The 27,986-nt window shown below is 37.0% G+C and overlaps 1 protein-coding gene across 1 annotated transcript in view; it reads right to left on the bottom strand.

Moving 5' to 3' along the window:
- LOC102806655 (S-formylglutathione hydrolase-like) overlaps positions 1-27,986 on the bottom strand; it is a 70,890-nt gene that overhangs the window by 22,027 nt on the left and 20,877 nt on the right. The window contains exons 6-7 of the mRNA XM_085497435.1: positions 27,386-27,440; positions 5,604-5,702 (exon numbers count right to left, since the gene is read on the bottom strand). Of these exons, the coding sequence (XP_085353561.1) occupies positions 5,604-5,702; positions 27,386-27,440 (154 nt within the window). The remainder of the gene's footprint in view (positions 1-5,603; positions 5,703-27,385; positions 27,441-27,986) is intronic.

Genomic DNA, 27,986 nt, shown 5'->3' with positions numbered 1-27,986 from the left:
AGGTCGAAGTATTTGGGGCATTGAGGCTAAGTCTTCTACTAGCATTTACCCATGAAAATTGTCTCTCTATCCTGACCAAGCAACGGCAGACGCTTCTTTGTTTCAATTTGTTTCAATTCAAATTTGATCCGGGTTGCGTGTAAATACATTCCATGTGTGAGGGACGTCTCGTAAACATGCAGACTTATCACTCAACATGCACTTTATTTCTTTATTATATACTATGTATTATGGAATTGTGTGCTAGTTAACACTTGGGTTGTGGCAAACTTAATACCTCTCCGAGGTGTGACTACTTTTGAAACCTGCCATTGTCTTCATTTAAACGGCGGCGCGTGACACAAGAATTCTGTGACCCTTCGGTGAACATGCACCCGTTACTAACTACAATTTTAATTCTATGATTCTTTAATTGCTGACCACGGGTTCATACTAATTTTATCGAAAGAAAAAACAATTTTCACATGTTATGCAGAGTGTGCTGGCTGGTCATGGCCGTTTATTAAATTATTGTGCTTTCACGTTTCCTGTCCAATTTCGTGAAGAGCAAACATCGATTCTATGCAAACGACTGAACGAACTTTTTTGATACAGCATCATGCCAATCTTAACCAACCATGTACACATCATTTCATAACCATGGTAAATATTTGATTTTACTGTGATAAAACACAATTGAACGTACGTTGTTATATTATAAGCAAATGTTACAAGCCTTTGTATTAGCCCTCGCATAGGGCTTTTTTGCTACTAGCAAACGATACATTTTACCACTCGCATATGCCGTTTTTACCACTAGCATATGGCATATTTTGCTACTTGCGACTCGCAACTTGGTACTCGCATACGGCACTATATCTAGGTCGTACATACCTCCAGGTATTGACATAGTAACATAATGACTACAGAATGACAGATATTGACATAGTAACATCATGACTACAGAATGACAGATATTGACATAGTAACATGATCACTACAGAATGACAGATATTGACATAGTAACATGATCACTACAGAATGACAGATATTGACATAGTAACATGATGACTACAGAATGAAAGGCATTGACATAGTAACGTGATGACTACAGAATGACAGATATTGTCATAGTAACATGATCACTACAGAATGACAGGTATTGTCATAGTAACATGATCACTACAGAATGACAGGTATTGACATAGTAACATGATGACTACAGAATGACAGATATTGACATAGTAACATGATGACTACAGAATGACAGATATTGTCATAGTATTGACATAGTAACATGATCACTACAGAATGACAGATATTGACATAGTAACATGATGCCTACAGAATGACAGGTATTGACATAGTAACATGATGACTACAGAATGACAGAAATTGTCATAGTAACATGATGACTACAGAATGACATATTGTCATAGTAGCATGATGACTACAGAATGACAGGTATATATAGATGGAAAGCTGATTTCACACTTGATGTGAAATGTACAAAAAAGTGTGTGTATGGATGTATATAGTCATATTTTGTTAAAAAATAATTGAACCAAAAAAAAAAATTTAGTAGAACATTTGCAACAAAACAGTCTTTCAGACAACGTTCACCGCCATTCTGCGTTGTTTGAGATATCTATCTACATGATAGTTAGTAGGCTGGCAATGTCGTTTGTTTGTTTACAAAAAGAAATAATTAATTGTTTTAAGTCTTTTTAGCGTGATCGCAAAACTAACGTGATCGCAAAAGAAATCCTTACTGGACGCATCTGCGGGCATTTGACTGCTATTAATTATTTATGATGTCATTAATTATTCATGAGTGGGTGTGTGAAAGTAAACACATCAAACCCAAAAATTGGAGCTTCCGGACTTGTTCTTTGATTAACGCTATCAAAAGAGAGATAATCACAACTAGTGTCGCCGGTAAGTCTCTCAACTTCGTCAGACGGCATTGATCTAAACAGAAAGGGGCAACTTTGTACTTTAGCGATTGTCCGCTTCCCGTCAGAATGGCAACAAACATGTCTTATTCGGAGTAATATCTTTCAATAATCTTTCTTTGTTTCGATCGCAGAGATAGATACTTCAACTTTCTAAGCGCAAAGACTTTCATCCATGTTTATGAAAAAACAAGTCCGATGTATAAAAGTAGTCTTTCAAAATCACCAGGTCCTCAGAAGTGGAAAGTCACGTACATTAACATAGATAAGTTATTACGAACACAGCTGCACTCTGATTTGTTGTCAGTGCTAGCCAAAGGCTTTTAATTACCATAATCACAGAAGTGATTCCGCTCTGGTTTTCACTCCAATGCAGGAGGTCGCCTGCAGATGCGTCCAGTCAGAATTTCTTTCGCGGTCACACTAGTTTTCGCGATCACGCTTAAACAGGCTAAATTGACAATTAATTATATTTTTTCATGTAAAACAAAAACGAAGTCCCGATTTTGCCAGTCCTGATAGTTTGGAAAAATAATAACTTTTAATACCGGGTAATGCTTTTTCTTGTAAAAAACATTGAGATTCTGGTATTCAGAAAATAGAACGTCATTTCAAAACAAATAGGAAAATAAAAAAAATACCAGAAACGCCTAAGAGGAAACATATTAAAGAGTGTCTGTGTGAAAAATAGATATAATGCGTCCACCATAATTCAAGATCAATTGCCTGCAGTTGCTGTGAATCGCTATTTCGTTTAACTGAGAAAAAGGTAAAAACAACTTTGCAGCTACTTATCATCAGCTAACTCAAAATCTGTTTGTCCTTGGATCAAAACTAACTCATAACAACTAGCCACAGCATCAGTCTATCAAAATCACGCAATTATTACCAAACATTGCCCCACTGAATGCATGATGCACACTCAAGTTTTCTTCCCAATTTCTTTTCTTGTTTTATCATGAGGCGATGTCGGGACCAAGAACAGTATTGTCTGATTTAAAGGGCAATGACAATGGAAGAGAACTCACAGCGTATGCTGAACTAAATTATGAGATGTGATCGCTTGGGTAAGTTGTCTTTCGATTGGACGATGAATTTTCATTGAGCCGTTGTTATTTTGAAGATTTATAAAAATAACCTGTTGCCATAAATTTTTATTTTCCCTCTTTTTTAGTTCCCAAAACTGTTGGGACAAAACCATAGTGCGATGAAATTTGTTTCCATCTTCAACGGGTAACACATAGTACCGGGGCACCTGTGAGTGGGACATTTTTACCGGTATCTTACATTCAGTTCACTTTCCATTTCAGATAGAACGGCTATAATTTTATTTAATCGGTTGTGTTATTTACTTATTTAAGGATGAAGAAAAACAAAAATAAAGCCAAGACATTCCACATACAGACGGACACGTTCAGCTTGTGGGGGAATAATGACTTTCCAAAATTTCTTTGAATTTGTTTTCTTTTGTTCTTGTTTCATGTTCGACTGCTAGATTGCAACTTAGCTTGTACTGAATGCGAGGAACTGTTGTTTATATTTGCTATAGGTGGTGACTATTATGTAATTTAGATGTCTGTTATGTCTTGATTGTTTATTTAAAACAATGACATGTGCATCCTTTTGAATGTTTGCTCCTTATAGTCAAAATTCAAAAAAGTGTAAATTTAGGTTTCAAAGCAAAAAAACCTATACCAAAAACTATCCTTAAATATGATGAAGTAATCAAGCTCACAAGGTAAAACATATTTTAATGATATCTCAAAAATTATGCATGTGTGGCAGATCCAGATTACAAACTAATGCATAAAATTTGGTTGTACAATGGACCAGTGCTGCTAGACAGAAATGGACACCATCTGACCATCTTGAATTGAATCACAAAACAAATACATGTGTAAATAAGCCATATTCCGCTCACTGCGGGATCTCGCGTGGCCAAGCTTTACGTCCTTGGCAACCAGTTTCGGTCCATGACATGGGTCAAGCTTTCCCCTAAAGATGGTGGTAGCGCTATTGTTCACTCCGCCGTATTCCGTTCACACAACAGTATCGACTGTACAAAAACGCTCTTACGGTGAATGCAAGAGCGATTCTCGATTTCATCTAAAGGATAACACTAATGGTGGGTTGTTTACACGTTTTCCTGAAACCAAAAATACAACCTGGAAAATGTGATCAGTGCCTGTTCTCGTGTCAATGACTTTGAAAAACACTTGATCACGCAAGACACTTACAGTACTCGACCACGTTAGCGCCCAGTGTCCTCACTTGTAATTATTTAGGGGTGGGCGCATAGCCTAGCACCTCCTCGAAAAAGAGTGCACATGACAATTTTAATTGACTATGTCATGCGACAAATTGGGGGAGATATTACGTCTTTGAGGGAAATAAAATTACAAAATTAATTGCGTTGTCATTGAATGAAAAAACAGAAATGGTCACAAAAAATATGCACATTTTATTTCAATATTAATTACGTACCACCTGAATTCACAGGGTTAAATTAATAGAGTCTGTTAGAACACATTCAAAGTCAAAATTGTCATCATTATCTTTAATGTCAAATGTTTTTGATCGTACGCAAACTCAAGATGAACAGCACTTTTCGCTATGACATATTCTTACACGATTTGACCTAATGGGTCAAGTCTGTTATTAACCAATCAGAATTCCCCAAGACTTTCTGGTAACGCAGCGCGGAAGTGATTTTTGATAGGTAAACTGAATATGGCATGAAAGTATTTGCCGCATTTCACTTTTATTAACAGGTCATTGTCGAAGTGTACTAGTTTACGCATGGATACCATGGTCTACACATTCACATCCATGCTGTATCATATAAAAGTGATTACCAGTATTCATCAAGCAATGATCAAAGACCAAGTTTTGTAATTAGACAGTCAAATTAAAAGCATTTTGAAGGGAATGAGCACTTGTCGGCAATGTTCCGACATCGTCACATCTCGACCCAATACAGCCACTGTAAGTAGTGTAGAATTTGATGTTGAAACACCAAATTTCCGTAAAAGGCTCTTGAGCCGTGGCACTGTGTGTTTGTCGACATCATCCATCATTAAACGTAAAATAAACGATAAAACAAACAGATCGCAAGCGTGGAAATAAGGTCAACAAACAACGCACAACCAAAGCTTGACCTGTGTCATGTGGCTGACAACCGTTGTCAGGGTATCTCGCGGGACTCGCAGTGAGCAGAATATCCACTATTTGTGACATGATGTTTGAGGTTTCATTACAACTTGTGAGATGTTAAAACAATGTACTTATTTTTGGAATGGTGCATAGTAGTTTTGTTTAAGGTGAAAAAAAGACACTAATTGTGGTGATATGAGTGATAAATATCATCAGTTGTGTGTGCTTGAGTAGTATGTTTATTTTATCAAAGGTTAATTTTTCTGCCGATGTAGAAAAACATTGATGGCTGTAACTTTATTCACATACATGCATAGACATCATGCCTTTTTCTGTCATTTAGTTGGCTGTGATCAAAAAGTTATCAAGTATTCATAGAGCTGTGTTTGATTTATTCACTCAACTTTAGTTCATGGATAATGCTAGCCCATGACATCACTCGTATCAACCAGCTCTGCCAACAAGTGACATCAGGAGATAACCTCATAGTATAGCCTCATAAATAGAATTACATACCTTCCAGGTGTCTTGATCTGAACCAATATAACCAGTAAAAGCCTTCTGTCCCCAGGGACATGCAACAGGATTACAGATAGGTGAAAAAGCAGACACACTCTGAAAGTAACAACAAGATTAATAATCTCTCAATTGCTACTGAATGAACCAGGGTAGAAATTTACAAAGCAGGCAGAACAGTCACTCATTTTCCATAGCTGAAATATTTATAGTAAATATCATGGCTGTCTGAGTGATAACCATAAGCAGAAGATTGGCGAATTGATAACAAATTTGGGGAAAAAGTGGTTTATATTTGGACAAAAGTCAAAACCTTATTACAGAAATAATTTATGCATAACAAATTTGTTCATAGAGTAGACAACAAACCACCAGAATACCAATATGGCCACCAGTATCAACATCACAAACAAATCTGTTCAGTGTTTTATTTACAATATTTAGTGTCATAATATTTTTATCTTATCAAAATAATGACAAGTATGGAGGTTTAGGAAGACGATTGGAGAATTCAAACAGGACAGGTATGTACAACCTAGAAAAAGTGCCATATGCGAGTACCAAGTTGCGAGTCACAAGTGGTAAAATGTATCATTTGCTAGTAGCAAAAAAGCCCTATGCGAAGGGTAATACAAAGGCCAGGAAAACTGGTGTATGCGAGGGGTGGAGTCATTTGCCAGTTTGCTCAACGGCTGGATTCGTTTGCTTATAATATAATAACGTGCGTTCAAATGTGTTCTATCACAGTAAAATCAAATATTTACCATGGTTATGAAATGCTGCTGCTGAGGCTTGTACTTTAGGAGGTATGTATGGGGGTCTAAAAACTAACTGCGATGCGATTGTGCGACTCGCCGAGTGTCGATTATTGCACTCTGTGACAGGATCGCAGGGTCACTCTGCGAAGAGCACGATTCCTATTGATTGGTTGGTCAAAAAGCGCAAATCCCAATGGTCGATCGATGTAAGGGTACACAGCATGCCTTATAGAAAGGTTTAGTTTTAAATGGTTATTTCGCCAACTACCCCCAAACTACGGTAAACAAGTATTTACCGACGACATGCCGCACGGTTCGGTAATCAGCAAGTATTTAACATTGATTAATTAACATATATAACATCCCCCGGAGGGGATGAAATGGGTAACAAAACACATGCACGTTGGTGTTGGCTGCCTTATTACGGTGTAACATTAGGGAGCTGGTAACATTAACGCCATCTTGAAGTTGTAAGGCTTCGTCCGCAACTATGCTCATTAGCATAGGCGGCAGCTTTAAAGCGAGTAGAACGCGAAGTACGTTTCACACGATGTTACGTTCTTTTTTTTTCATTAGCAAGTATAATTAGTTATGACTATATTCATCACTTTGAATTCCCAAATAAAGCGTGTAGCGGGTCAAACTGTTTCTAGAAAATCAATAGCGTTTTATTAAGAATATTAAGAGAACAAAAACGTAAAGCTGTGTGAATGGATTGAAACAACTGCTGAAGATAGAAAACTAAAACGGCAGTGTCAACAGAAAATTAGATGGGTGGGTGCACGCTCTCTGCATAAACGGAAACGATGACTTTGTTTATTTGGCCGATGTTGACGAGCAACAGATTTCCTGTACTCACTTCCTCGTCTGATCACCGACCCTCAACGGTCTCACGTATCGGTGTCGTCATCGGTTAAGGGTCACAGGTCAACTCGCACCAAAACCAACTCGCACCATACCAACTCGCACCAGACCAACTTGCACCAATGCCAACTCGCACCAAACCAACTCGCACCACCACTAATGTATTGGGCGATTTAAGCTTTGCAGTTAAAAATAAACAGGTCTATACGTCTAACTAAGCAAAATTACATAAGATTTCCCACCAGGGTCGATAAAATCGACAATTTCCAACGTCAACCGAAAACATAACATCTTGTTCTTGGCGTAAAACTAGTTCCAGTACTGTAGGTTTATTTTTCGGCCAAAAAAAGGTATTTGTGGTCGCTAGATAGATGTTTTAGCTGGTTAAAATTATGAAAACTGCAGAACGCCATAAATTTGTAGGCGGGTGTCGAATCCTCGATCTATGTGACTTTTCAGGACTGTGAGAACCGAATGAACAGCGGAAGGAGGCCAACCTACAGGACTGTATTCGGGGCTATCGCTATATATATGCTAAAACTACATAATCCTTGTGTAAGTCGCGCATTACCAAAATTGCAGTTTCAAATACCGACGCCTGAGACGATCTACGCCAGTTATGAATGCTACACGTTACCGAACCGGCAGGTTCAAATACTGACGCCTCCTACAATGGTAAAATAGCGCAATACTTGCGCAAGTCACACATTACCAAGTCGGCAGGTTCAAACGCTGACACCTTGAACAATAGTAAATCCACACCACATTTGGTGCTGGGTTCTCTCGTACGTATTGTGGTGCCGATTGGGTGGACGAACGTGAAGCTTTGGACAGCTTATCCACGATATGAAACTGTCTAGTAATCATGAATGTTGTATCAGAGAATTTACTCTGTTTTCATACACTCGTATACTACAAGCAGAGTAAACTACCGTGCAACCTGTGAGTAATTGCTCTTGCCGCCGTGATAATGAGATGTTCAGAACTATATACAATGTAAGTCATTGTTCTATGTGTAAATATTTGAACTTGCTGGTGTGATAATCCGTTCTATTCATAACTAAATGCAGTGTTAGTCATTGTTCTACGTGTGATCTTTCCATTACTAGTACTTCGTTTGTCGGGAGAGCGACGCATTATAAAACTTTCATTGTTTCCTGCGACAAAGCACTACGCTAGCACGTTTATACTGGTAAGAGTGTGTGGCGTCAGCAACCGGTCTTCCTTTGTCAGTTACCGCTAGTGGTGTCACATTTACTTAAGATAAGCATTTGTCATATTCTATTTACAGATAATTTCTATCGTATATTATTTCGCCCGTTAAGACACATACATTGAAAAAACATGTTACTAGTTTTTGAATGTACTACAGTAGTCTTCCATTGTCTGTCGTCGACCCCCGCCACCACGCACTCCATCAGCGCCCCGATGGCAGACTTCTTGTCGGGTTTCAGTCAGTTTCACTTTTGATCGTGACTAATTCGATATAAATGCAGTTCTTTACCGGAAATTGCCAGTCCGTTTTCTTTGAGTTTAAAAATGACCTACAGTAGGGTCGGCATGGTTAGTCAGTCGCCGGTACATTCGCCTCTCACTCATAGGCGGTTGTACCGGTTGCCGCTGGTTAACTAAGCAGACCCTACTTTAGGTAATTTTTTATTATCCAAGAAACGTCCCTAGCAACAAAGGGACAAAGCGAACCACACAAATGCTTAGAAATATGATCGTGGTGCGAGTTGGTTTGGTGCGAGTTGGCATTGGTGCGAGTTAGCATTGGTGCGAGTTGGTCTGGTGCGAGTTGGTATGGTGCGAGTTGGTTTTGGTGCCAGTTGGATCAAAATCAACGGTTAAGTAGGTGCAACTCTTTCGCGTTGATGCGAATAGTTCAGCCTAATCATCCCTTTCAAATCACTCGCGAGGTTGGTCATAGTCTGACCTAGATGAAAAATTCTTGAAAAATAAATATAAATTGCGTAAACGAGGGGTGAACGCGAAAGTCCTGTAATTTTATATCGGAAAATATGACAAGAGTTGCAGATTTTTCGTTGCCTCGTCTGTCATTGCGTCTTTGCTTTCTTTCTTTACATCGTCATTGCGTTAGTAAGATGGTGTTATTAAAATAGGATATAGACTTAGAAAATAAAACGATTTCTCAGACGAAGTCTTGACTGATAATAGTGCTGACAGTGGACGTTAGATTGATATGCATTGTTTGCGACAGGAAGCTTGTCACCCGTTCTATTAGAATCGTCAACAACAGAGTATTACCAGTAGTATACATATACATATTATACAATACAATTTTCTAAAAGATAAATATGGAACTGTGGTCTGGGAGAACCTTGCTGCTGTTTAATCAATTTTTCAGAGATTTTCTAATTTGTATTTCTTTCTATGTTGAATTTCAGTGTATTTTAATTTAAGTGTTTTAGTGTGTCTTATTTTATTTGTCTTTTGTACTCATTTTTTACCTTACTAAACCCACAGATGGTTAAGTTGTGTAATAAAGTTATTATTATTATAAACATTATGCAAGTATTAATGAAACGGTAGTAGTGTTAGCGTTTGAGCACTGGTCTTTCCGAAATTTCGAAAAGCTGGGGTGATGAATCAAGATACAAAGTAACCGTTTTATCAATTATTGAAAAATCAAGATAAAAAAAAAACAAGCAGCCTATCGGCTGAGATAGCTCCGCTGTTAGCAATGCACATTTCAATTAAAGAACTGAAGACATCATTAGAAAATGAACAATATGAATAGTATCAAAGCAATCGGACTTACAGTTTTTAAAAAGAAGTCGAAAATATCACTTTTTACCGAAAATTACAAAAATATTCACCAAAATAAATTAATTAGAGAATTGAAGATATCATCACAAAATGAACAAATCTGAGAGGTCCACATGTAGTACCTATATATGTAATATCAAAGCAATCGGACTTACAGTTTTCAACAAGAAGTCGAAAATATCACTTTTTACCAAAAATGACAAAAATATTCACCAAAATTAGAGAATTAAAGATATCATTACAAAATGAACAAATCTGAGAGAGGTTCACTTGTAGTACCTATATATGTAGTATCAAAGCAATTGGACTTGCATTTTTTAACAAGAAGTCGAAAATATCACTTTTTACCAAAAATGACAAAAATATTCACCAAAATTAGAGAATTAAAGATATCATTACAAAATGAACAAATCTGAGAGAGGTTCACTTGTAGTACCTATATATGTAGTATCAAAGCAATTGGACTTGCATTTTTTAACAAGAAGTCGAAAATATCACTTTTTACCAAAAATGACAAAAATATTCACCAAAATTAGAGAATTGAAAATATCATCAAGAAATGAACAAATCTGAGAGAGGTCCACATGTAGTACCTATATATGAAGTATCAAAGCGATTGGACTTGCGGTTTTTAACAAGAAGTCGAAAATATCACTTTTTACCAAAAATGACAAAAATATTCACCAAAATTAGAGAATTAAAGATATCATTACAAAATGAACAAATCTGAGAGAGGTCCACATGTAGTACCTATATACGTAATATCAAAGCAATTGCACTTGCGGTTTTTAACAAGAAGTCGAAAATATCACTTTTTACCAAAAATGACAAAAATATTCACCAAAATTAGAGAATTGAAGATATCAACATGAAATGAACAAACCTAAGAGAGGTCTACCCAAGGTACATATACACCAAGTATCAAAGCATTCAGGCTTGTAGTTTTCAAGAAGAAGTCGAAAAAGTACAAGTCATTGTCAATGACACGTCCCCGTTCCGTTCATATTTGAGTGACATATACATTCAAAGCAGATCATGACCGAAATGCACCTGCATATGTACAACACATTGTGCTAAATCTGAACAAAATCCATCCATGCATGACTGAGATCCGGTTCTGGAATTGTGAAAATACGTGATTTTGATGCATTTTCGGCCTTAAAATGGCTATCATTTCGCTATTGTTAAGCAGATCATGAAACAAAGGCACATATCTATTTGTGACATGATGTACCATGTGTGTGTGAAGTTTGAACTTGATCAATCCAGACATGTCTTGGATACGGATCCAGAACTGAATTCTTTAACAAAATGGCCGCCAGTCGGCCATTTCGAACTTGATCCGAAAAAAAAAAAGACGTGCATCAAGGTCCTATTATGTTTAATGTATGTACCAAATTTGAACAAAATCCATCCATGCATAACTGAGATACGGGTCCGGAATGGTGAAAATGTGCGATTTCAATGCATTTTCGGCCTTAAAGCGGCCGCCATTTGGCTATCGTTAATGAGATCATGATACAAATGCACATACATATTTGTGACATGATGTACCTTGTGTGTGTGAAGTTTGAACTCGATCAATCCAAGCATGTCTCGGATACGGATCCAGAACTGAATTCTTTAAAACAAAATGGCCGCCAGTCGGCTATTTCGAACTTGATCCGAAAAAAAAAATGACGTGCATCAAGGTCCTATTATGTTTAATGTATGTACCAAGTTTGAATGAAATCCGTCCATGCATAACTGAGATCCGGGTCCGGAATGGTGAAAATGTGCGATTTCAATGCAGTTTCGGCCTTAAAGCGGCCGCCATTTGGCTATCGTTAATGAGATCATGAAACAAATACACATACATATTTGTGACATGATGTACCTTGTGTGTGTGAAGTTTGAACTTGATCAATCCAGACATGTCTCGGATACGGATCCAGAACTGAATTCTTTAAAACAAAATGGCCGCCAGTCGGCTATTTCGAACTTGATCCGAAAAAAAAAATGACGTGCATCAAGGTCCTATTATGTTTAATGTATGTACCAAATTTGAATGAAATCCGTCCATGCATAACTGAGATCCGGGTCCGGAATGGTGAAAATGTGCGATTTCAATGCATTTTCGGCCTTAAAGCGGCCGCCATTTGGCTATCGTTAATGAGATCATGAAACAAATGCACATACATATTTGTGACATGATGTACCTTGTGTGTGTGAAGTTTGAACTCGATCAATCCAAGCATGTCTCAGATACGGATCCAGAACTGAATTCTTTAAAACAAAATGGCCGCCAGTCGGCCATTTCGAACCCGATCCAAAAAAAAAATGACGTGCATCAAGGTCCTATTATGTTTAATGTATGTACCAAATTTGAACAAAATCCGTCCATGCATAACTGAGATCCGGGTCCGGAATGGTGAAAATGTGCGATTTTGATGCATTTTCGGCCTTAAAATGGCCGCTATTCGGCTATCGTTAATCGGATCATGAAAAAAATGCATGTGCATATGTCCCATATAATGTGTGATGTATGAGTGAAGTTTGAACTCAATCGGTCCATGCATGTTCGAGATACAGGTGATCACGGACGCACGGACGCACGGAAGCACGGACGCACGGACGCACGGACGCACACAGGGCAAAACATAAGTCCCCGTTTTCGGACTGCGTCCGAACGGGGACTAAAAACATTGACACGGACGACGGACGACGGACGACACCGGACAATCACTCATATGATAAGCTCCGCTCGACAAAGTCGACAGCGGAGCTAAAAATTTCCTTCCCGCTACATTAAGATCAATATGGACCACCGAAATTTGGCGTCCATTTAAAATCAAAGAAAGCTTAGAAAGAACTCCCATGTGCTGAGAGTATTGGAGAAAACATTAAATATAATTCGAAATTACTTAGCTGAAAACTAATTATGCAAATCAGAAAATTAATATGAACAGATTTGGGTGTAAAACTAATGAGGTCTGCGCAATGTAACAGAAAATCTATGTTTCCAAGTTTAATTGAAATGTGATTAGAAACAAAAAATTATGAATTATTGTGCTTATTAGGGAATTACTATGAACAGATTTTTACCCCAAACTAATTAGGTTTGTACATTGTCCTAGAGCATCTTTGTACTAAGTTTCATTGAAATGGAATAATTAGTACTTTAGATATCAGGGTGAAAGCTTAAAATTGGTTAATTATGCAAATTAGGTAATTAATATGTACAGATTTTAACCCACAATTATCCAGGTCTGTCTATTGTCCTACAGCATCCATGTACATTCATTGATATGTGATGTTTAGTACCTGAAATATCAGTGTGAAAGTTGGTTAATTATGCAAATTAGGTGATTAATATGCACAAATATTTACCGGAAACTAATTTGGTCTGCATAATTCTAGATTCATTGAAATGTGATTAATACTTTAGATATCAGTAGAAAAGCTGAAAATTAATTATGCAAATTAGGTAATTAATATGCACAATTATTTACCCTAAAACTAATCAGGCCTCTGCATAGTCCTAAAAAATCTATGTACTAAGTTTCATTGAAATGCGATGATCAGTACTTGAGATACCCGTGGAAAAGCTGAAAATTAACTAATTATGCAAATTAGGTAATTAGTATCCACAGATTATTACCAAAAACTAATCAAAACCTAGCATTAGTTCAGAGCATGCATGTACAAAGTTTCATCAAAATCCAATGAGTGGTTGTTTAGACATCATTTCTTCTCTTTGTTTGCCGCTCCAAAGGCTAATAAAATATTATTATTATTATTATTATTATTATTATTATTAATAAAATATTATTATTATTATGGAACAATCACGGAACAGCTAAAAATCAGCTAATTATCATGCAAATTAGGTAATTAATATGCACGGATTTTTACCAAAAACTAATCAAATCTGCGCATATGTTCAGAGCATCTATGTACCAAGTTTCATCAAAATCCAATGAGTGGTTCTTTAGATATCAGTGGAACAGTCATGGAACAGCTAAAAATTGGCTAATTATCATGCAAATTAGGTAATTAACGAGCATGGATTTTTACCAAAACCTAATCAAATCTGCGCATTGGCCCAGAGCATCTGTGCACCAAGTTTCATCAAAAACCGATGTATGGTTCTCGAGATAGCAGTGGAAAATTCGGACACACGGACACACATACACACACACACACACAGACACACTAACTGCAAAGACTCCCATTATGTGCTTCGCACATGGGAGTCAAAAATAAACCATAATTTTCAGTAATACTGACTTCGAAAATTATGATACAAAAATAATTCCATTCATACCACAAACCAACGCCGTTTTTGTTTACTTTTCACAACTCTAACAAAGTATTTCATTTCTGATTAAAATACCAGCTAATCGATCGTAGACCACAAGTTTAGAGTCCGTTTATGATCTAAACAAAAGCAGACGATTGCAAACAACTGCTGTCATGGCAAAACGTTGCACATTGTGAATGATTTTTTTTTTCACTGCATGCAAAATATTTTCCTTGATGCACTCATCAAAGTCAAAGCAGACGTACAACATTCGTTGCAGAACGCGTGAAAAGTAATTCGCGTTCCACTTGCTCTGAAGCTGCCGCCTATGCTAATGAGCATAGTCGTCAGGAAGAAGCCTTACAACTCCAAGATGGCGATAACGTTACACCGTAAATAAGCAGTCAAAACCAACGTGCACGTTACACTATTTAATTTTTCTAGCCAGCGGTGTGATGTGTCTAATCACCGTAAACCATGTGTCATTTGTTTGGTTCCACAATTTGTCTTCCATGTGCTTGCCGATCACCGAAGTGTGCGGCATGTCGCCGGTACATAGTGTTTACACACTTTTTTTTACCGTACCATTTTTACCATTTAAAACTTAATTTTTTATACGGCATGAGGAGAACATCGACCATTGGGATTCGTGCTGTTCGACCCACCAACCAATAGGAATCGTGCTCTTCGCAGAGTGACCTTGCGATCCTGTCACAGAGTGCAATAATCAACATTCGGCGAGTCGCACAATCGCGTCGCAGAGTTAGTTTTTAGACCCCCATACATACATGACTTTAGGGGTGATTCATATATAAAAATAATGGTAGCAAATAGGTGTCAGCGCGATCTAGCCTAGATGTCAACCGGCGCATGCCACCCGGTACTCAACATTACAGTCGACCAGTGTACGCGTATTACATTGCGAATGTCACAAATAAAAGCAGCTTTAACTACTATTCCCAGTGCTTTTTGTTTATCATTCATACAAGTGTTTATATCAAAAAGTCAGTCAGTTGCAGTCATTTGCATAGAATCGATGTTTGCTCTTCACACACTGCACAGGGAACGTGACAGCACAACAACTTAATAAACGGCCATGGCCAGCCAGCACACTCCATATAACATGTGAAAATTGTTTTTTCTTTCGGTAAAATTAGTATGAACCCGTGGTCTGCGATTAATGAATCGTAGAATTATAATTATTGTAATTAGTGAAAACGGGTGTTCACAGAAGGGTCACAAGAATTCTTGTGTCACGCGCCGCCGGTTAAATGAAGACAATGGCAGCACGGTTACTAAAAGAGAAATTAACATCACGCTATTCCCAATCAGCAAAACAGCGATTTTGTTGTCAATGTATTAAATATAAGTGCGTTGGGAAATAGCATAATTATATTACGAGAGTGAAAGAGGCTGGTGATACTGTGTCACAACGCAGTTGAACGCGTTCTATTTATTTCCAATGCGCGTGGTCGGCGCCTCTGATTGAGTTTATTTTGTATTTTTATTTTCGAAATGTATCACTGGCTGCGTTTTTTGTTGTTACGTCTCGCAAATGTCCAAGGTCCAAGTAGTCTGGTTGAAACGTGCGTTCCCATTGGTCGACAGAATCAACAGTTTATACCGGGTAGGAGAATTTAGCTAAGGGCCTGTGCTTCATTACAAAGCTGTTGAAATACCACGAAATTAACCATCACGTTATTCCTAATCAGCAAAACAGCGAGTTTGTTGTCCATGTCTTGTCTGGGACAAAATTGCTTTGAAACCAGCCACTGTTTTTATTGGCTTGCGTGTGAGTTCCTGTTCATCGAGTCTACTTGTACTGATGATAACTGTACTTCTATGATTATTTTAATGCTAACATGTCCATTCTTATTTTAACGAAACATAAAACCTTTTCTACTTATACAAGTAAAGTGGTTAGGTCAAAGTGTTTAGGGCATTGAGGCCATTGTCTTTCATTAACTGGCGACGTGTGACACAAGAATTCTGTGACCCTTCTGTGAACACCCGCTTTTACTAATTACAATTATAATTCTTTAATCGCAGACCATTGGTTCATATTAATTTTACCGAAAGAAAAAACAATTTTCACATGTTACGAACTTTTTGATATAAACACTTATAATGAATGAATAATAAACAAAAAGCACTGAAAATTGTAGTTAAAGCTACGCAATGTGACCTTCGCAATATAATTCGCGTACACTGGTCGACTGTAATGTTGAGTACCGGGTGGCGTGCGCCGATTGACCCCTAGACTAGATCGCGCTGACACCTATTTGCTACCATTATTTTTATATATGAATCACCCCTAAAGTAAAAGCCTCAACAGCATCATGCCAATCTTAACCAACCATGTACACATCATTTCATAACCATAGTAAATATTTGATTTTACTGTGATCAAACACATTTGAACGTATGTTATTATTTTATAAGCAAACGAATCCAGCCGTTGGATCAAACTGGCAAATGACTCCACCCCTCGCATACACCAGTTTTCCTGGCCTTGCATAGGACGTTTTTGCTACTAGCAAATGATACATTTTACCACTCGCATATGCCGTTTTTACCACTAGCATTTGGCATATTTTGCTACTTGCGACTTGCAACTTGGTACTCGCATATGGCACTTTTTCTAGGTCGTACATACCTCAACAGGAGGGTGTTAATGAATGTTATTTAATATTACATGGAAATTTTCACCCTTACATGCATATCCATGTTCCAAAAAATACATGCACTACCGAAAACAGATTAAGACCTATCCTCAGCTTTGAATAAATTATCTACAAGCTTGTCAAATTTTTTTGAGGTCTTTGTTTGCCCAACCTAGTAGTTTAACTTTTGATATTCAACCTTGTCTTCTTCAGTCAACTCATTAGAATTAACAATATGAGTAGACAGGACAGTACCAATTCACTGTGAATGCACTGAGCATTCCAGAGAATAACAAGCCATGCATGACACAGTCCCAGTTAGTTATCGAATTCAAGATATACAGTTTTGTTTATAATAATAATAGTAATATAGCTGGAATATAAACATGTCAGGAATATGATTATGATGATTGTTTAACATTTACATGATTGACATTTATATCTGATCGTCAAATGAGTATTGAGAGATATTGCTCTGGAACAGCATTAATTAAAACAAAATCAGCCATTTTGAATACATCTATAATGAATATATAAAATTTGAACATCGTCATGTGGTCAAAGCATGTCAGAGATATGGCTCTAGAAGCCCATTCATTAAAACAAAATGGTCACTAGTAGTCAGTCATTCTGAATCTGATCTACAAAATAAATTAACGTGCATCAGAAACCCGTTATGTCTAATGTATGTACCAAGTTTGAACAAAATCCATCCATAAATGCTTGATATTTGATGATTTTTTAGCACAAAAATGGACACCATTCGGCCATTTTTAATAGGATCATCAAACCAATATATCTGTATACCTATGACATGATGTATAATGAATATTTTAAATTTGAACATAATCAGTCACAGCAAGTCAGAGATATGCCACTAGAACCACATTTATTAAAACAAAATGGCCGCCAGTCAGCCATTTTGAATTTTATCTGAAAACAAAATGATGTGCATCAAAGTCCTATAATGTCCAACGTACATGTACATGTATATACCAAGTTTGAACAAAATGCATCTGTAAACAGCTGTGAAATGCTTGATTTTGATGATTTTTAGAACAAAAATTCGGCCATCTTGAATCAGATAATGAAACAAATTGATATGCATATGCATAATATCATGTATGATGTATGTGTGAAGTTTGATTGTGATTGGTCCAGGCATTTAACACTGTATGGAAAATCCATGGAGAACACATTGTATTGTAATAGTGTATGGACAATCCATAGAGAACACATCATAATGTGTTAATTGGGTGTCCAATGTGTTCGATATGTTCTCTATGGATTGTCCATACAGTGTTACATTATGATGTGTTCTCTATGGATTGTCCATACAGTGTTACATTATGATGTGTTCTCTATAGATTGTCCATACAGTGTTACATTATGATGTGTACTCTATAGATTGTCCATACAGTGTTACATTATGATGTGTACTCTATAGATTGTCCATACAGTGTTACATTACGATGTGTTCTCTATGGATTGCCCATACAGTGTTACATTACGATGTGTTCTCCATGGATTGTCCACACAGTGTTACATTACGATGTGTTCTCTATGGATTGTCAATATAGTGTTACAATACAATGTATTCTCTATGTATTATTCATGCAGTGTTACATTAACATGTGTTTTCCATAGATTGTCCACAAAGTATTAAATTACAGTGTGTTCTCCTTGGATTGTCCATACAGTGTTTTATTACGATGTGTTCTCTCTGGATTGACCAAACAGTGTTACATTAAGATGTGTTCTCTATGGATTGTCCAAACAGTGTTACATTCCGATTTGTTTTCTATGGATTGTCCATACAATGTTAAACAATGATGTGTTCTCATTGGATTGTCCTTACAATGTTACATTAAGATGTGTTTTCCATGGATTGTCCAGAAAGTATTACATTACAATGATTCTCTATGGATTGTCCCTGGATTGTCCATACAGTGTTACATAGCGATTTGTTCTCCCTGGATTGTCCATACAGTGTTACATTACGGTGTGTTCTCTATGCATTGTCCATACAGTGTTACATTACGATGTGTTCTCTATGGATTGTCTATACAATGTTACATTACGATGTGTCCCTATGGTTGTCCATACAGTGCTACATTACAATGTGTTCTGTATGAATTGTCCGTACAGCATTACATTACGATGTGTTCTCCCTGGATTGTCCACACATTGTTACATGACGATGTGTTCTCCAAGGATTGTCCATACAGTGGTACATTACGATGTGTTCCCCAAAGATTGTCTATACTGCGTTACATTACGATGTGTTCTCCCTGGAATGTTCATAAAGTGTTCCATTACGATATGTGCTCCATGGATTATCTATACAGTGTTACATTACGATGTGTTCTCCATGGAATGTTCATAAAGTGTTCCATTACGATATGTACTCCATGGATTGTCTATACAGTGTTACATTACGATGTGTTCTCCCTGGATTGTCCACACATTGTTACATGATGATGCGTTATCCCTGGACTGTCCATACAGTGTTACATTACGATGTGTTCTCTATGGATTGTCCATACAGTGGTACATTACGATGTGTTCCCCAAAGATTGTCCATACAGTGTTACATTACGTTGTGTTCTCTATGGATTGTCCATACTGCGTTACATTACGATGTGTTCTCCCTGGATTGTCCATACAGTGTTACATTATGATGTGTTCTCCATGGTTGTCCATACAGTGTTACATTAAGATGTGTTCTCCATGGATTGTCCACACAGTGTTACATTACGATGTGTTCTCTATGGATTGTCAATATAGTGTTACAATACAATGTATTCTCTATGTATTATTCATGCAGTGTTACATTAACATGTGTTTTCCATAGATTGTCCACAAAGTATTAAATTACAGTGTGTTCTCCTTGGATTGTCCATACAGTGTTTTATTACGATGTGTTCTCTCTGGATTGACCAAACAGTGTTACATTAAGATGTGTTCTCTATGGATTGTCCATACAGTGTTACATTCCGATTTGTTTTCTATGGATTGTCCATACAATGTTAAACAATGATGTGTTCTCATTGGATTGTCCTTACAATGTTACATTAAGATGTGTTTTCCATGGATTGTCCAGAAAGTATTACATTACAATGATTCTCTATGGATTGTCCCTGGATTGTCCATACAGTGTTACATAGCGATTTGTTCTCCCTGGATTGTCCATACAGTGTTACATTACGGTGTGTTCTCTATGCATTGTCCATACAGTGTTACATTACGATGTGTTCTCTATGGATTGTCTATACAATGTTACATTACGATGTGTCCCTATGGTTGTCCATACAGTGCTACATTACAATGTGTTCTGTATGAATTGTCCGTACAGCATTACATTACGATGTGTTCTCCCTGGATTGTCCACACATTGTTACATGACGATGTGTTCTCCAAGGATTGTCCATACAGTGGTACATTACGATGTGTTCCCCAAAGATTGTCTATACTGCGTTACATTACGATGTGTTCTCCCTGGAATGTTCATAAAGTGTTCCATTACGATATGTGCTCCATGGATTATCTATACAGTGTTACATTACGATGTGTTCTCTATGGATTGTCCATACAGTGTTACATTATGATGTGTTCTCTATGGATTGTCCATACAGTGTTACATTATGATGTGTTCTCTATGGATTGTCCATACAGTGTTACATTACGATGTGTTCTCTATGGATTGTCCATACAGTGTTACATTATGATGTGTACTCTATAGATTGTCCATACAGTGTTACATTACGATGTGTTCTCTATGGATTGTCCATACAGTGTTACATTATGATGTGTACTCTATAGATTGTCCATACAGTGTTACATTACGATGTGTTCTCTATGGATTGTCCATACAGTGTTACATTACGATGTGTACTCTATGGATTGTCCATACAGTGTTACATTACGATGTGTTCTCTATGGATTGTCCATACAGTGTTACATTATGATGTGTACTCTATAGATTGTCCATACAGTGTTACATGACAATGTGTTCTCTATGGATTGTCCATACAGTGTTACATTATGATGTGTTCTCTATGGATTGTCCATACAGTGTTACGTTATGATGTGTACTCTATAGATTGTCCATACAGTGTTACATGACAATGTGTTCTCTATGGATTGTCCATACAGTGTTACATTATGATGTGTACTCTATAGATTGTCCATACAGTGTTACATTACGATGTGTTCTCCATGGCTGTCCATACAGTGTTACATTACGATGTTTTCTCTATGGATTGTCCATACAGTGTTACATTATGATGTGTTCTCTATGGATTGTCCATACAGTGTTACATTATGATGTGTACTCTATAGATTGTCCATACAGTGTTACATTATGATGTGTTCTCTATGGATTGTCCATACAGTGTTACATTATGATGTGTACTCTATAGATTGTCCATACAGTGTTACATTACGACGTGTTCTCTATGGATTGTCCATACAGTGTTACATTATGATGTGTACTCTATAGATTGTCCATACAGTGTTACGTTATGATGTGTACTCTATAGATTGTCCATACAGTGTTACATGACAATGTGTTCTCTATGGATTGTCCATACAGTGTTACATTATGATGTGTACTCTATAGATTGTCCATACAGTGTTACATTACGATGTGTTCTCCATGGCTGTCCATACAGTGTTACATTACGATGTTTTCTCTATGGATTGTCCATACAGTGTTACATTATGATGTGTTCTCTATGGATTGTCCATACAGTGTTACATTATGATGTGTACTCTATAGATTGTCCATACAGTGTTACATTATGATGTGTTCTCTATGGATTGTCCATACAGTGTTACATTATGATGTGTACTCTATAGATTGTCCATACAGTGTTACATTACGACGTGTTCTCTATGGATTGTCCATACAGTGTTACATTATGATGTGTACTCTATAGATTGTCCATACAGTGTTACATGACAATGTGTTCTCTATGGATTGTCCATACAGTGTTACATTATGATGTGTACTCTATAGATTGTCCATACAGTGTTACATGACAATGTGTTCTCCATGGCTGTCCATACAGTGTTACATTATGATGTGTACTCTATAGATTGTCCATACAGTGTTACATGACAATGTGTTCTCCATGGCTGTCCATACAGTGTTACGTTATGATGTGTACTCTATAGATTGTCCATACAGTGTTACATGACAATGTGTTCTCTATGGATTGTCCATACAGTGTTACATTATGATGTGTACTCTATAGATTGTCCATACAGTGTTACATTACGATGTGTTCTCCATGGCTGTCCATACAATGTTACATTATGATGTGTACTCTATAGATTGTCCATACAGTGTTACATTACGATGTGTTCTCTATGGATTGTACATACAGTGTTACATTATGATGTGTTCTCTATGGATTGTCCATACAGTGTTACATTATGATGTGTACTCTATAGATTGTCCATACAGTGTTACATTACAATGTGTTCTCTATGGATTGTCCATACAGTGTTACATTATGATGTGTACTCTATTGATTGTCCATACAGTGTTACATGACAATGTGTTCTCTATGGATTGTCCATACAGTGTTACATTATGATGTGTACTCTATAGATTGTCCATACAGTGTTACATGACAATGTGTTCTCTATGGATTGTCCATGCAGTGTTACATTATGATGTGTACTCTATAGATTGTCCATACAGTGTTACATTACGATGTGTTCTCCATGGCTGTCCATACAGTGTTACATGACAATGTGTTCTCTATGGATTGTCCATACAGTGTTACATTATGATGTGTACTCTATAGATTGTCCATACAGTGTTACATTACGATGTGTTCTCCATGGCTGTCCATACAGTGTTACATTACGATGTTTTCTCTATGGATTGTCCATACAGTGTTACATTATGATGTGTTCTCTATGGATTGTCCATACAGTGTTACATTATGATGTGTACTCTATGGATTGTCCATACAGTGTTACATTATGATGTGTACTCTATAGATTGTCCATACAGTGTTACATTACGACGTGTTCTCTATGGATTGTCCATACAGTGTTACATTATGATGTGTACTCTATAGATTGTCCATACAGTGTTACATGACAATGTGTTCTCTATGGATTGTCCATACAGTGTTATATTATGATGTGTACTCTATAGATTGTCCATACAGTGTTACAAGACAATGTGTTCTCTATGGATTGTCCATACAGTGTTACATTATGATGTGTACTCTATAGATTGTCCATACAGTGTTACATTACGATGTGTTCTCCATGGCTGTCCATACATTGCTACATTATGATGTGTACTCTATAGATTGTCCATACAGTGTTACATGACAATGTGTTCTCTATGGATTGTCCATACAGTGTTACATTATGATGTGTACTCTATAGATTGTCCATACAGTGTTACATTATGATGTGTTCTCCATGGCTGTCCATACAGTGTTACATTACGATGTTTTCTCTATGGATTGTCCATACAGTGTTACATTATGATGTGTTCTCTATGGATTGTCCATACAGTGTTACATTATGATGTGTACTCTATAGATTGTCCATACAGTGTTACATTATGATGTGTTCTCTATGGATTGTCCATACAGTGTTACATTATGATGTGTTCTCTATGGATTGTCCATACAGTGTTACATTACGATGTGTTCTCTTCGGATTGTCCATACAGTGTTACATTATGATGTGTACTCTATAGATTGTCCATACAGTGTTACATTACGACGTGTTCTCTATGGATTGTCCATACAGTGTTACATTATGATGTGTACTCTATAGATTGTCCATACAGTGTTACATGACAATGTGTTCTCTATGGATTGTCCATACAGTGTTACATTATGATGTGTACTCTATAGATTGTCCATACAGTGTTACATGACAATGTGTTCTCTATGGATTGTCCATACAGTGTTACATTATGATGTGTACTCTATAGATTGTCCATACAGTGTTACATTAAGATGTGTTCTCCATGGCTGTCCATACAGTGTTATATTACGATGTGTTCTCTATGGATTGTCCACACAGTGTTACATTAAGATGTGTTCTCTATGGATTGTCCATACAGTGTTACATTATGATGTGTACTCTATAGATTGTCCATACAGTGTTACATGACAATGTGTTCTCTATGGATTGTCCATACAGTGTTACATTATGATGTGTACTCTATAGATTATCCATACAGTGTTACATTACGATGTGTTCTCCATGGCTGTCCATACAGTGTTATATTACGATGTGTTCTCTATGGATTGTCCATACAGTGTTACATTACGATGTGTTCTCCATGGAATGTCCATAAAGTGTTACATTACGATGTGTGCTCCATGGATTTTCATACAGTGTTACATTACGATGTGTTTTCCATGGAATGTCCATAAAGTGTTACATTACGATGTGTTCTCTATGGATTGTCCACATCGTGTTACATTACGATGTTTTCTCCATGGTTGTCCATACAGTGTTACATTAAGAGGTATTCTCCGCGGATTGTCCATACAGTGTTACATTACAATGTGTTCTCTATGGATTGTCCATACAGTGTTACATTATGATGTGTTCTCTATGGATTGTCCATACAGTGTTACATTAGGATGTGTTCTCTATGGATTGTCCATACAGTGTTACATTATGATGTGTTCTCTATGGATTGTCCATACAGTGTTACATTATGATGTGTTCTCTATGGATTGTCCATACAGTGTTACATTACGATGTGTACTCTATAGATTGTCCATACAGTGTTACATTATGATGTGTTCTCTATGGATTGTCCATACAGTGTTACATTATGATGTGTTCTCTATGGATTGTCCATACAGTGTTACATTATGATGTGTTCTCTATGGATTGTCCATACAGTGTTACATTATGATGTGTACTCTATAGATTGTCCATACAGTGTTACATTACGATGTGTTCTCTATGGATTGTCCATACAGTGTTACATTATGATGTGTACTCTATAGATTGTCCATACAGTGTTACATTACGATGTGTTCTCTATGGATTGTCCATACAGTGTTACATTATGATGTGTACTCTATAGATTGTCCATACAGTGTTACATTACGATGTGTTCTCTATGGATTGTCCATACAGTGTTACATTATGATGTGTACTCTATATATTGTCCATACAGTGTTACATGACAATGTGTTCTCTATGGATTGTCCATACAGTGTTACATTATGATGTGTACTCTATAGATTGTCCATACAGTGTTACATGACAATGTGTTCTCTATGGATTGTCCATACAGTGTTACATTATGATGTGTACTCTATAGATTGTCCATACAGTGTTACATTACGATGTGTTCTCCATGGCTGTCCATACAGTGTTACATTATGATGTGTACTCTATAGATTGTCCATACAGTGTTACATTACGACGTGTTCTCCATGGCTGTCCATACAGTGTTACATTACGATGTTTTCTCTATGGATTGTCCATACAGTGTTACATTATGATGTGTTCTCTATGGATTGTCCATACAGTGTTACATTATGATGTGTACTCTATAGATTGTCCATACAGTGTTACATTACGACGTGTTCTCCATGGCTGTCCATACAGTGTTACATTACGATGTTTTCTCTATGGATTGTCCATACAGTGTTACATTATGATGTGTTCTCTATGGATTGTCCATACAGTGTTACATTATGATGTGTTCTCTATGGATTGTCCATACAGTGTTACATTACGATGTGTTCTCTATGGATTGTCCATACAGTGTTACATTATGATGTGTACTCTATAGATTGTCCATACAGTGTTACATTACGATGTGTTCTCTATGGATTGTCCATACAGTGTTACATTATGATGTGTACTCTATAGATTGTCCATACAGTGTTACATTATGATGTGTTCTCCATGGATTGTCCACACAGTGTTACATGACAATGTGTTCTCCCTGGATTGTCCATAAAGTGTTACATTAAGAGGTGTTCTCCGCGGATTGTCCATACAGTGTTACATTACAATGTGTTCTCTATTGATTGTCCACACAGTGTTACATGACAATGTGTTCTCCCTGGATTGTCCATAAAGTGTTACATTACGATGACATTATTGCACGGACACACGGAGGTCAAAACATAAGTCTAAGACTAAACAAGCAACCTGTCGGCTGAGATAGCTCCGCTGTTAGCAATGCACATGGCAATTAAAGAACAGAAGATATCATTAGAAAATGAACAAATCTGAGAGAGGTCCACATGTAGTACCTATATGTATAATATATCAAAGCAATTGGACTTGCGGTTTTCAACAAGAAGTCAAAAATATCACTTTTTACCAAAAATTACAAAAATATTCATCAAAATTAGAGAATTAAAGATATCATCATGAAATGAACAAATCTGAGAGAGGTTCACATGTAGTACCTATGTATGTAATATCAAAGCAATTGGACTTGAGGTTTTTAACAAGAAGTCGAAAATATCACTTTTTACCAAAAATGACAAAAATATTCTCCAAAATTAGAGAATTGAAGATATGATCATGAAATGAACAAATCTGAGAGAGGTCTACCCAAGGTACATATACACCAAGTATCAAAGCATTCAGGCTTGTAGTGTTCAAGAAGAAGTCGAAAAAGTAAAACATTGACACGAACGACGGACAATCACTCATATGATAAGCTCCGCTCGACAAAGTCGACAACGGAGCTAAAAATAGGCCAATGGCCTGTTGCTCAACGGCTACTGTACAAAAGATTAGTGCTGTATATGACAAATACCCCAAAAGGCAGTGAGTGAGACAATACAATCGCGAGCTGATTTCGCCAGACCGAATGTTGGGGCTTAGTGACGTCACATGCATTGTTTACATTTTTTTTATTGTGGCGGAAGAAGCTTGAGACGTAAATAAAACTATGGCGGGCGAGAATGCCACAACTTTTGGTTTAAATTTGTACTTTCAAATGAAATATCGCCAAACAACCACACAAAGTTGTCAATGGAATAATAAACACATGTATGCCTAACACCAAAGCATTGGAAATATGAATGAAAATTTCCTTACCAAATTAACAAAACTGATAGAGGACAACCCTAGGCACATTAACAATATTAGCACTGCAGACCACTTAGTGTCATAGTAGCTTAGAAGAAATTTTAGAGTTTTGGGGGGGCTAATTTGCATAATTTTTGGCAGATCAACTTCTCATGAAGAAATTACCATCTACACCCATCAAGGCATCCACACACTAAAAATCAAGTCAAACGGTTCGGCAGTTTTTGAGAAAAAGTCGTGTACAGACAGATAGATAGATAGATAGATAGACGGACGACAGACGCAGGACAGAAACCCATCCCATAGGCTCAGCGGACCTATGGTCTGTTGAGCTAAAAACTATATGCTTATAAGACTGACCTTGTATTTTCCAGGATTCTTGAGAGCACAAATCAATGCACCATGCCCTCCCATGCTGCAAAGAATGACAAACAAATAAGTATGTTAACTCCCTATATTACATATTAACAACCAAGTTCAAGTTCAATACGCTGCCTAGCAACCACAATACAAGTAATGAAAAGATGGTCTATACGCTATATAAGCCAGGTTACAAGTAATGGCAAGATAGTCTACACTGCATAGCAACTACAGTACAAGTAATGGCAAGATGGTGTTACACTACATAGCAACTACAGCACAAGTAAAGGAAAGATGGTCTACACTGCATAGCAACTACAGTACAAGTAATGGAAAGATTATGTACACTGCATAGCAACTACAGTACCAAGTAATGGCAAGATGGTCTACACTGCATAGTAACTACAGTACAAGTAATGAAAAGATGGTGTACACTGCATAGTAACTACAGTACAAGTAATGAAAAGATGGTGTACACCGCATAGGAACTACAGTACAAGTAATGGAAAGATGATGTACATTGTATAGCAACTACAGTACAAGTAATGGAAAGATGATGTACACTGCATAGCAACTACAGTACAAGTAATGGAAAGATGAT

The sequence above is a fragment of the Saccoglossus kowalevskii genome, chromosome 1 (genome assembly GCF_978046115.1).
Source record: "Saccoglossus kowalevskii chromosome 1, keSacKowa6.1, whole genome shotgun sequence".
Classification (NCBI taxonomy): Eukaryota; Metazoa; Hemichordata; class Enteropneusta; family Harrimaniidae; genus Saccoglossus; species Saccoglossus kowalevskii.
The sequence above is the reverse complement of the archived record's forward strand: the minus strand, read 5'-3'. Positions and strand labels throughout refer to the sequence as shown.